Source organism: Euprymna scolopes, chromosome 23, assembly GCF_053919585.1.
Source record: "Euprymna scolopes isolate OS-2025 chromosome 23, ASM5391958v1, whole genome shotgun sequence".
Taxonomy (NCBI): domain Eukaryota; kingdom Metazoa; phylum Mollusca; class Cephalopoda; order Sepiida; family Sepiolidae; genus Euprymna; species Euprymna scolopes.
In genome coordinates this window covers 106,360,897-106,372,906 of record NC_136504.1, presented here as the reverse complement: position 1 = coordinate 106,372,906, position 12,010 = coordinate 106,360,897, and the positions used below count along the sequence as shown (strand labels likewise).

The 12,010-nt window shown below is 29.2% G+C and overlaps 1 protein-coding gene across 11 annotated transcripts in view; it reads left to right on the top strand.

Moving 5' to 3' along the window:
• The window catches only part of LOC145246120 (phosphatidylinositol 4-phosphate 5-kinase type-1 alpha-like), a 397,047-nt gene that overhangs the window by 113,809 nt on the left and 271,228 nt on the right, over positions 1-12,010 (top strand). For all 11 annotated transcript variants that reach the window (XM_080107962.1, XM_080107960.1, XM_080107967.1 and 8 more), the window contains exon 3: positions 262-381. In XM_080107962.1, coding sequence (XP_079964088.1) covers positions 262-381 — 120 coding nt within the window. The remainder of the gene's footprint in view (positions 1-261; positions 382-12,010) is intronic.

Sequence of the window (12,010 nt, the reverse complement as noted above, 5' to 3'; positions counted from 1 at the left end):
TGACCATGACCAAGCCTGTGAGATTGTCAAAGTTAAGTGTGGTTGAACCTGGTCAGTACTTAGACGGGTGACAATTTGGTAATGCCACATATGTTTCAGCATTAAAAGTTCAACAAACCTGCAACTACAATAAGCGGTTCTTGTTCTTTCAATGTGCTCCTTCCCAACCAGACTGATCAGATGTAAATTTCGATTTTAGATACATTCTTGTTTTTTAGCATAACTTTGTTTCTTAATATTTATTTGTTTATTTGCTTGCAGACACATAATGCAGTCGTCGGCCATGGTCCCAAAACTCCAGCATTGGGTAATACCAGGGATCGGGAGAAGAAAATTGGTCATCGGCGTGTGGATGAAGCTGGTGTTGTGACCTATAAAAAGGTAAGCCTGATTTTTTGTACCATTTCCTTTCTCTATAACATTCCGAACGTCGTTAGACGTTACACGTCAATCACCTTTACACCAGCATTACATCAACCAAAACATTTCTCTCCACTTTTTTGTTTGCAACTTTGTTTTTATTTTCTTGAAATTGTAAACCAAACTCAAGTTGTGACTAGAATAATTTCAACTTGCTTGTATTTAAGAAGATATCTAAAAAATGTCTCCCACATCCATATTTATGAAGACATGAATAAATACTAAAATAATAACGGATTACAATTTTTTTTAAAGTCAGCTAAATGATTTTACTCCCGGTAAAGTTAGTTTCATATAAATGTGAAAAACCACCTCTATAAATTTTACGTTTTTTACCTTAAAACTCGAGAGAGATTAAAGTTACTTTCAAAAATGTATATAGTTAAATTTTTAAAGCAAGAGAAAAATAAGATACGTCTCCAATTGAATTAAATGACTTTTTTTTTTTATTTAATAGTTTTTGTGAAAAGTATAGTAAATATGTTAAGTAGACTAAATTGAGAATATTTATGCATAATACTTTGCCACCACTCATAGCAGGAAATAATACTCGAGAAATTTCTGGATAAGTTTGTAACGCATACAACGTCCAGTTACGAGCAAAAAAATAAATGGAAAATGATGACCACATCTGATTATATGCTGAGAAGCATTAGGCTTCAAAATGTATAGCAATTGCCTGATACCATTAAAATATTTTTTAAATATTGAAAATAAAATCCAAATACATTGTGGAATTGCATCATATTATTGTGGATACAAGAGTTATGTCCCTTTTGGGTAGTTTTGTGATAAAGAGACATAACCGGCTTATTTTCCAATTATTACAAATTCATGACAAAAGTATATTCCGTCCTTTTTTTTTTTTTTTTTTCTACAAGTTTTTGAGGCCCTGGATATGACCTTAAACTATATCCAATAGTGAGGTCCCAGTTTGTGGGCTTTGGGGAGTGTGGAGCCACCTCAATTACCATTGCTCCCACGTACGCTCTGACCCAGAGTGGTAGTACCTGTTAGGGTCCCGACTATGGGTTAAATAGAAACCGCCAAAATAAAAAGAATTTTCTATTAAAAATTGTTTTTCCGAATTACTAGATTTGGCATTAAATAACCTGAAAAGGGTTGATATGCCCTAAAAAAAAAAAAATCAACCAACAAAATTTTGAAGGTGTTCACATGCAATCCTTTTTTAAAAAAGAAAGTAGAATCTCATTTTTTAGGGCTTGGTTTCAGTGTAGGGTGTTAATCTACAAATTTAAGCTTTTCTTTATAAAATTATTTTTCATATAAATTTGAAAGTTAAACAATTCAAAATTTTGTTTGTAAACAATTCCTGCACATGTGTGTTCTTCAGAGTTTTTTTTATTATAAGATTGTCTGTAAAACATGAGCACAAACACGAGCTGATATGGTGGATGCATCAGGATAAAGAAATACCCTCAACTACTTATGTTGTCCGATTACTATTTTTACCTATATAGTCTACTTACATTTGATATTCTAATGGTTGCCTAGGAAATTACCTGACTAAAATTTAACAGAAACTGAATGGAAACGAAATAAAATAAATGTTGTGTAATCATTTGTACAAAATATTTTATTGTAAAAGAAATTTTTATTTCATCAATACAAAATGTTTTTGTGGAATTTCATTATAAAATGAAAAAAACGAATAAAAATTCTTGTGAAATTTTTATTTATCTTAAATTAGTTTATCTAAAAATAAATAAAAATAAAGTGAAGATAAATTAATTTAAATTAAATTATTTTTAATTTTTATTTATTTTTTTAACAAACTTTCAGTAAACAGACAACTTTTTTAATACCAATTTTTATTTAATTTTGATTTAATTTATTTTTTATTTAATTTATTTTTTATTTAATTTATTTTTTATTTAATTTATTTTTTATTTAATTTATTTTTTATTTAATTTATTTTTTATTTAATTTATTTTTTATTTAATTTATTTTTTATTTAATTTATTTTTTATTTAATTTATTTTTTATTTAATTTATTTTTTATTTAATTTATTTTTTATTTAATTTATTTTTTATTTAATTTTTTATTTATTTAATTTTTTTTTAATTTAAAAAAATTTTTTTTTTAATTTTTTATTTAATTTTTTAATTTTTTATTTAATTTTTTATTTTATTAATTTTTTATTTAATTTTTTATTTTATTAATTTTTTATTTAATTAACTTTATTTAATTAACTTTATTTGATTTACCTTATTTGATTTACCTTATTTAATTTACCTTATTTAATTTACCTTATTTGATTTACCTTATTTGATTTACCTTATTTAATTTACCTTATTTAATTTACCTTATTTAATTTACCTTATTTAATTTACCTTATTTAATTTACCTTATTTAATTTACCTTATTTAATTTACCTTATTTAATTCACCTTATTTAATTTACCTTATTTAATTCACCTTATTTAATTTACCTTATTTAATTCACCTTATTTAATTTACCTTATTTAATTTACCTTATTTAATTTATTTATTTTTATTTATTTTTATTTATTTATTTTTTAAAGTATTGTGAAATATGAAACCACCGAACCAATCTTTGAAATTTAAAGTTAAAAAATTTCTTGTTAAATTTATTCTACTAATTGGCCAGTGGGTATTAATGGGTAATACTGAACCTAACTGAAATAATACATGCATGACGTCATGGTGCATGAAAGGTACTTCATGAATTCCCATGATTCAACTTTGAATTCTCAGTTAATACTCAATTGAAATGAATGGCTCTCATCTTGGGGAAGACCCATGTCTTGACGAGTTTCCAGGACTGACCTTCCCTCTTGATCTGAAATGAAACACATCAAGTATGTTGCCAAGATCGCTGGAAAAATTGTTGGATCACTCTACATCTCTAACAGGTATCTCACTGCAGATGCAATCCTCTATCTGTATAAGAGCCAAATGAGCCCTAAAATGGAGTACTGTTACCACATCTGGGCAGGAGTTGGTTGGCGTGCTCTATCCGGCCTTGATAGAATTCAAAACCGTCTTTTAAACCTGATAGGTGACATCCCTTTTTCTTCCCTGCAACCTCTTTCCCACAAAAGAGATGTTGCGAGCCTGTCTCTGCTCTATTGTTATTTTCATGGCTCGACTGAACTCCAATCTATTGTCCCTCCTTGCCAAACTATCACAAAAAAAAACTCAACTAGCTACAACCACTATATATGATTTCCTCCCACTCTATTTGTGTCTAAATCTAAATGCAGATTCCATGAGCAAAACTGTTTTCTCAAAACTGTCCGCTTTTGGAACACTATTCTGCTGGCCTACTTCCCAGTTGAATACAACATGTTAGCCTTCAAATCCAATGTAAACAAGTTCTTATTGAGCCATCCTCATAAATAATCAATTTCTACCCAACTTACACCATTACCGATAACTACACTACAACCTTACATTCATTAACCCTTATCCTCAAGTGACCTTCTGGCCTTGATAAGTGATGACTCTAAAGTTAAAAGAAAAAAATTGAGAACGAGATGAAGGCCAAGCAGAAACTGTTGTCAGTACGTTATGTCATGACTTTTTTATTCGAACCTGTATGAATTCATGTGGAGAGTGAGTTGCATCAAAAAAATTTGGTGAGATATTAAACTGCGTAGCATTCAATTATTGTGAATTTTTAATATTTTTTTTTTTTGATTACATATTTTTATTTGATATTTTGTTTTAGTTTTTCATTTTCATTCAGTTTCTGTTTTTTTACATAAATTACAATCAGGCGGCTATTGGCGCTATGTCTAAATATTGGCTTACTTTTCCTTCCCACTTTAGTATCAATTCATTATAGAATATTTTACATTTCAAAGACTTTAAGATTTTCTTAAATTAAGATATTTTACATTTTAAAGGCTTGAAGATTTTTTTTTTTAAATTAAGATATTTTACATTTCAAAGGCTTTAAAATTAAGATATTTTACATTTCAAAGGCTTTAAAATTAAGATATTTTACATTTCAAAGGCTTTAAAATTAAGATATTTTACATTTCAAAGGCTTTAAAATTAAGATATTTTACATTTCAAAGGCTTTAAAATTAAGATATTTTACATTTCAAAGGCTTTAAAATTAAGATATTTTACATTTCAAAGGCTTTAAGATTTTCACACTCGTAGATGATCTCTGGACTGATTGAAAATACTTTGGAATAAACATAAACCACTATTATGGTACATTTTTTTATCGGTTTGAACCCAACATTAAAAACCCTATTTGGTGACTCTAAATGATCTGCAAGAGATTGAGTTAAACATAAAGTGTTGATATTCTTTAACCCTTGACCCAAGATGGTATTTTTACACACATTGCCAATGATGGGTGTGAATTTTTTCACATCACATAAAATCAAGTCTAGGGTCTTTAAAAGAGAATTTTTTTTATCAAAAAACAATACAAACATTCAAACATGGGTTTCAATCATTGATTAATGCAGTTAGGGCAAAGAAGAATTCCATAGTCCTTGAAGCATTGTTGCAGTTGTTTGTAATAGAAAACTAAATTGATTATACAAAGATTTTTGGCTTTAAGAGTTTCACACTTGTAGATGATCTCTGGACTGATTGAAAGTACTTGGGGATAAACATAAACCACTATTATGGTACATTTTTTTATCAGTTTGAACCCAACATTAAAAACCCTATTTGATAACTCTAAATGAAATCACTGTCAATAATTTTCCCCACTCTTTATCTGTGCCTAAATCAAAACATATATTCCATAAACAAAGATTCTTTCTTAGAACTGCATGCCTGTGGAACTCTCTTCCATTTGCCTGCTTCCCAACTGACTACAACTTGGTTGTCTTAAAGTCCAATATAAACAAATTCTTGATGAACCGCCCCCTTAAGTAATCCAATTTACCAAATTCCCATTACTAAAGATTACAATATTTTCCCATTGATTGCAGTATGCTCTATAACCATAATCCTCGAGTGACCTCCAGGCCTTGATAAGTGGTGACTCCTGTGTAAAAAAAAAAAAAAAAAAAAAAAAATGCAGGAGATTGAGTCAACACAAAGTGTTGTTCTTTAACATATCTTGAATCGATGTATCCCAGCCTCATGGGCGAAATTGTTTATTTAGTGATAAAACATCAAGATTAAAAAAAAAAAAAGAAAAAAAATCGGTGTAAAACATCAGAATTTCATTCAAAAGTTTACTCCATTTACTTGCTTGTAATTTGGGTTCGTGGTGCATCAAGTACTATAAACTAGCGAATATATATATTATTAATATGTAGTAATAAATATATTATATTATTAATATATTATTAATATATAGTAATAAACAGAACCAAAAGGCAATGGCAGAAACACTAGAGCAAGACCTCCAATCTGTAGTGGAATGGGGACAAAAATGGATGGTCACATTCAATGCTGCCAAGACTAAACTTGTTTCCTTCAATAATTACAAGAAACCTTCTCTACCACCAATAGTAATGGTCAAAGACTCATTATCTGAAAGTACATCTTTTAAACTCCTCGACCTAATGTTTACAGGAAACATGAGTTGGAACAATTACATTGAGAGCATTGCCAGGACCGCTGCGAAGAAGGTAGGTTCTCTCTACCGTGCTAGAAATTTACTAATGCCCGAAAGTATCCTGTACCTCTATAAGGCCACCATTCGCCCATGTATGGAGTATTGTTGTCATATTTGGGCTGGTGCATCTGCTACTAGTCTCTCGCTCCTAGACAAGGTTCAAAAGAGAGTCACCAACCTGATAGGTCCTGAACTGTCATCTAAGCTTCAGCCTCTGTCCCATCGACAAAATGTTGCATCCGTCTGCCTGTTTTACAAATATTTTAATGGTGAATGCTCCGACGAACTGCAAGCACTTGTACCCCCTCGACGTAAATACCCCTGACAAACCTAACAAGCAGCTAAATCCCACCCTTACACAGTAGAGATCCCTAGATATAGGAGAGCTTTCTACTCCAGTAGTTTCTTTCCCAGAACTGCTAGACTTTAAAATTCCCTTTCGGGTCCCTGCTTCCCCAACTATACTGACATGTAGAAGTTCAAGTGTAATGTGAACCAACATCTTGCTGCTCAACTCCCTACATAGTACCCTTGTAGCTTATGTCCCTGATAGTAGCCTCGTACATCAAAGTGGCAATGTGCCTTGTTTGGGGTGAAAATGTAAAAAAATAAAAAATAAAAATAAAAAAATAATAAATAGGTTTAAGATTCCCCAAATTCATACTAGAATTGTCCGTAAGGTGCAGTGGATAAAGCACTTTGTGAAATTATAAAGTTATACTCTTCTGCAGGTTGAAGGTTCAATTCCCAATGCAGACCAAACTCAAAATACAATGGCGAATTAGGACTTCTACCTTGTCATGGCTGACAGAATAAGAGCATGCTATCCTTATATATATATTAAATAAAGGGTTCTGTTAGAAATTCTGTGCAGATTCCTGAGTTCAAAAAAAGATTCTAGAGTTCGATAAAAAGAAAGATTCCCGTATTCGATAAAATACGTCTGAAGAAGGTTAGGGATTACACATCAACAGAAACCTTGTGGAAACGACACTCAAGATGAGAACAGTAGTTCAAAGAATTCAAATAATACGAATAATAAATCCTCATCTAAAAATTCAGAAACTTTGTACAAACTATTAATCACTGATTTTAGAAAAAAAAATTTTCTTGTGATATTTATTTTATGATCAAAAACAAGTTGTTGAGGAATTTATGTCAATAATCAGAATATACGTCTGTTTCAAAATCTTTAATTCTATTGTTTTCAGTAAATATGTGCAAAATAATGTTAAAATATCCATGCATTTTAGGTAAAAACAAAACATACCTGTCAAGTCGAAATTAGTATAAATTACAAAAATTACAAAAAAAATGATCCAGTAGAAAATGCGCTAGATGTATTTTTAAGAAAAAAAAAAAAAAAAAAAATCCACAATTACTTTGTTTAAAAACGGCAAACCCTTAATTTAAGTCAAGGGAGATAAATCAGTTTTTCATACTGAATTGGTTAAATAACTCTTCCATATTAAAACCTAATAAAACTCAATTATTTGATAAATTTTACTTTTATTTATTTTATATACAGGATCACTTGGAATTTATACTAATTCTCCATTATTTGTAGGCAATGTTTTTTCTTCTGAAATGTGTCTATTTAAAAGATTACATATTTAGCAAAACATAATTAAATAAAGTATTGAAAAGGAGTTTAAAACAAGCCCCAAAATAAATTATTTACATTTTCTTTACATTGAATATAAATAAAAAGTTGGCATTGAAAAAGCAAATTTATTAAAGACGTTAGTAGTTATTAAGAGTCTGTCTAAAAACTCTTTGCTTTCAGTCGAATTTACCTATAAAAATTCTTAGATTATGTAATCGTAGCGTTGAAATAACGTTTCAGTTAAAACAGTGACCTTTTATTGCATGGCCTCCGATTCAATATATTTGCATTTCTAGCGATGTAATAGTTGCTTTCGACAATGTAATCCTCTGAATTGTTATCTCTCCAGATTTTTTAAAACCTCGCATACTTTGCCTACCAACCAACTGAAGCTCTCCTACAAAACAAACAAAAAAAAAAATTACCTACTACTGAGCCAAATAAAAATATTGATCACTTGCAAATCTGTTGGTTTTGCTATTCAGATTAGCTAATGCAGGTGTTTCGTTACCTGTGACAGCCACTCCACCTCGTTCAAGGAACACTTGAAACTCTTAATCTGGATTTATCATTTGCCATGTTGACATCTTTTTTTTTTCCCTGTAGCAATGTTAGCAGTACTTGCCATGATGGCTGAAACGGGATCGTATTGTAACACCGTTTTAGTTTCTTTGTTTTCTCATTTGTCTTAAATCCGTTCTCGAATCAAGCAAGATGGAGCAAAGAATGTTCTTTTCTCCCTTTCACGCGATAACACCTTTTGGATCCGATGAAAATAACTTTGATTATGTTATGATCTAAATCGCCATGGTGAATCTTAGTCAGATGCATCCCTCATACTCTGATCCGAAACTGTACCTGGATTTCTTGAAACCTGCTGAATTCTTCATATGGAGCAGTATCGGAAATTTTAAGGATGTTTTTGTGGATGAACACTATTTTGTAAATAATTTTTTTTTTTTTTAATTTTTTTTTTTTTTAATTTTTTTTTTTAATTTTTTTTTTTAATTTTTTTTTTTTAATTTTTTTTTTTTAATTTTAAAAAAAAAAATTTTTTTTTTGAATTTTTAAAACAATTTTTTAAAAAAATTTTTTAAATTTAAAAAAAAAATTTTTTTTTCTAAATTTTTTGTTTTATATATTTTTTTTCTTTTTAAAAAGGTATTCTCTTAAGATGTGTAGCTATCATTTTGACCTCCCATTTAATTTGTCTGGAGATAGTCTGTACATTATTTAGAATGTTGTCGCATTAGAAAAACTCATGGATAGCGTATTTGTTACCATCATCATAATCAATATATATGTGTGTGTGTGTGTGTGTGTGTTGGTACCTTTCATATTTTTAGTGTTACTTTGTGCTTGTATTTCACTTTTTCGATATGTTTAGTTGCTTTGTTATGACATTTATATTCATCCATAGTTTTGTGTCTGTCTAAGGCGGAAAAATGTAATAAGATTTAATTTGCAAAATAATTTGTAGAGATTTGGATTTTTAATATCTTAATTGCACCAATTTTTGTAAGCATTTTTTTTCAAAACTGAATATTATTTATTTTTTAAATTAATCGTGAAGAATAAAATTAAAATTATTAAATTGGATTTTGAAATGATGAAATCTGTTTTATAGGACGTTATCTATTTTTATTATTATTGGAACTTTGCATAATTATTTGTACGTTTGTAGAATAATATGCTGCTAATTATTCATAATTTTATGAAAATATTTTAACTTTTATGTGCAAAACTTTTGATTTAAAAAAAAAAAAAAAAAAAAAAAAGAGAAAAAAATGCAAACTTAATTTAATTAATTTCTTGTAAGTTGCTTTTTTTTTTTTTTTTTTTTTTTTTTTTTGAATAATCCTGCAAATATTTTTTGATTATCTCATATTTATGTGATATCAAAAAGAATATTTACACAAGTCTTTTTTCCTCAATTTAATTTGAATCATATTTATATTAAAATACCTTAGACTTCTTTAATTCAATTATACATTAAAATATTGTCAAATACCCTATGTAAAATTATATATAATAATAATAAGAGCTGTAAATAAAAATTTACAGAAAGTTTTAATTATTCAGCAGAATACTCCAAAGCTGGTTGCTAGGTGCTCCTTAATCCGTGTAGTTTCAAAGAATGCAAATTCTTCGCATCAGAGGAAAAACTGTTAGCAAAATAATCCGATATTCACGCTAAAATTTTAACATTTCTATGTATTTAGTGGTTATTGCATCGGATGAAACTAAAAGTTTAATGATTTGTGGTCACAAAACTTAAACATAATTATGGAAAACAGTTCATGTGGAGTTCAAAATAATACATCTATAATAATAAAATTATATATATATATATGTATATATTACAAAACTTTGTTGAAATTCAAAGACTTACATTTTTTTCTTTTCTATAACTCGTTTATTTCATCTTCGATCTCTTCATTACTGCCGTTTCGTTAATTGGATGACAATTTTATGATTTTATAAACATTTTCTTTCTCACCAACTCATCAGATGTGATTTCCATCCGATGTTACCAACTGAGATTTTAATTTTGTACATGATAGACCTGCTGCGTTCGTTTGGGAGGGGGTGAAGAAATTCCATCCCCATGTTGTTACAGGTCGGCCATCTTGTTTTGTGCTATGCATGCTCTGCACCTATAAAATAGATGCATTGAGCTTTACTAAAAATTAATTTATCATAAGTCTCAACCCGTTAAATGAAAACGGTATACATTGAAATTAACAATATTTCAAAAATAAACATATATATATATATATATATATAAGCAGATGATAAAATGGTTTATGTATGCACCAAGACATTTGTCAAAAAAAACAAAAAAAAACAATGAATCATTTGGTGAATTTCCACGATTCAACAAAATTATACTAGTAATAAAATGAGTTTTTGCTTTAGTATGTTTACTTCATACATATATATATATATATGTATATATATATATATATATATATATATATATGTATAAAATATATTTTAATATATATATATATATATATATATATGACAAAAGTCTACATTTCAAATTTCAAGATGTTGACCATCTTACCGTTTATTTCATTAAGTACATTGATTCAAACATGGCGTAGCAAATTGAAAAATAATTGCAACTTCTCTTCAGATTTTGAAATCATACCCATATTCCTTTATTTTCTTTTAAAGTTGACAAGTTCCTTTTCTTCTGGTGAGTTAAGGGCAGAATAAATTTAAAAAAACAAAAAAAAAAAAACGACAATAATTACATGAATGGTTCTGTGCTACTAAACAGGCGTTGTCAAGAATTGAACATTTTACCATGCTTAAAAACATAAACAGTAAGATGGTCAACATCTTGAAATTTGGAATGTAGACTTTTGTCATTTATTTATATATGCTTTCTAGTTAAACTGAGTTTCATAAATTAAAGGACTGGTAGAAATCAAAAGTGAAATATAATTCAATAAACATATTTCCCCGATATCTGTTGTTCCTAAATGCCAGAAAGCTTTCTATTCTAATAGTTTCTTCCCTCGAACAGGTTGACTTTGGAATTCCCTTCCTGCTGCCTGCTTCCCTGGCTGTACTAATATGCAGAAGTTTAAATGTAGCATAAATAAATATCTTGTTAATCTTTCCTAGACATGCTCCCAAATAGTAGCCCCTTACATCCAAGTGGCAATAAGGGTTGAACATAAGTAATATATATATATATGCTGATGCTATTCTCTATCTATATAAGAGCCAGGTACGTCCAAGGATGGAATACTGTTGCCACATCTGGGCAGGAGCTGCTAGAAAGGACTTGTCCTGCCTTGATAGAGTTCAAAATAGACTTCGTAGCCTCGTAGGAGATGTCCTTTTCTCCTCCTTGCAACCTCTATCTCACAGAAGAGATGTTGCGAGTTTGTCTCTGATGTATCGTTATTTTCATGGAAAGTGTTCAACTGAGCTTCAATCTATGGTCCCCCCTCGCCAAACTTTCACAAGAAACACTCGTCTAGCTGTAAACACTATCAATAATTTCCCCCACTCTTTATCTGTGCCTAAACCTAAACATAGATTCCATGAACAAAGCTTCTTTCTTAGAACTGCACGCCTGTGGAATTGTCTTCCGTTTTCCTGCTTTCCGGCTGACTACAATATGGTTGTGTTCAAGTCTAAGGTAAATAAGTTCTTGATGAGCCGTTCCATATAAGTTATTAAATTTACCAAATTTTCATTACTAATGATTACTATATTGACCAACTTCTACTGTACACTCTTTAACCCTTATCCTTGAGTGGCCTCTGGGCCTTGATAATGTGGTGATGCCTTTGTAAAAAAAAAAAAAAAAAAAAAATATATATATATATATATATATATATATATAAAAAGGGGTGAACATAGGTAAAAAATATATATAA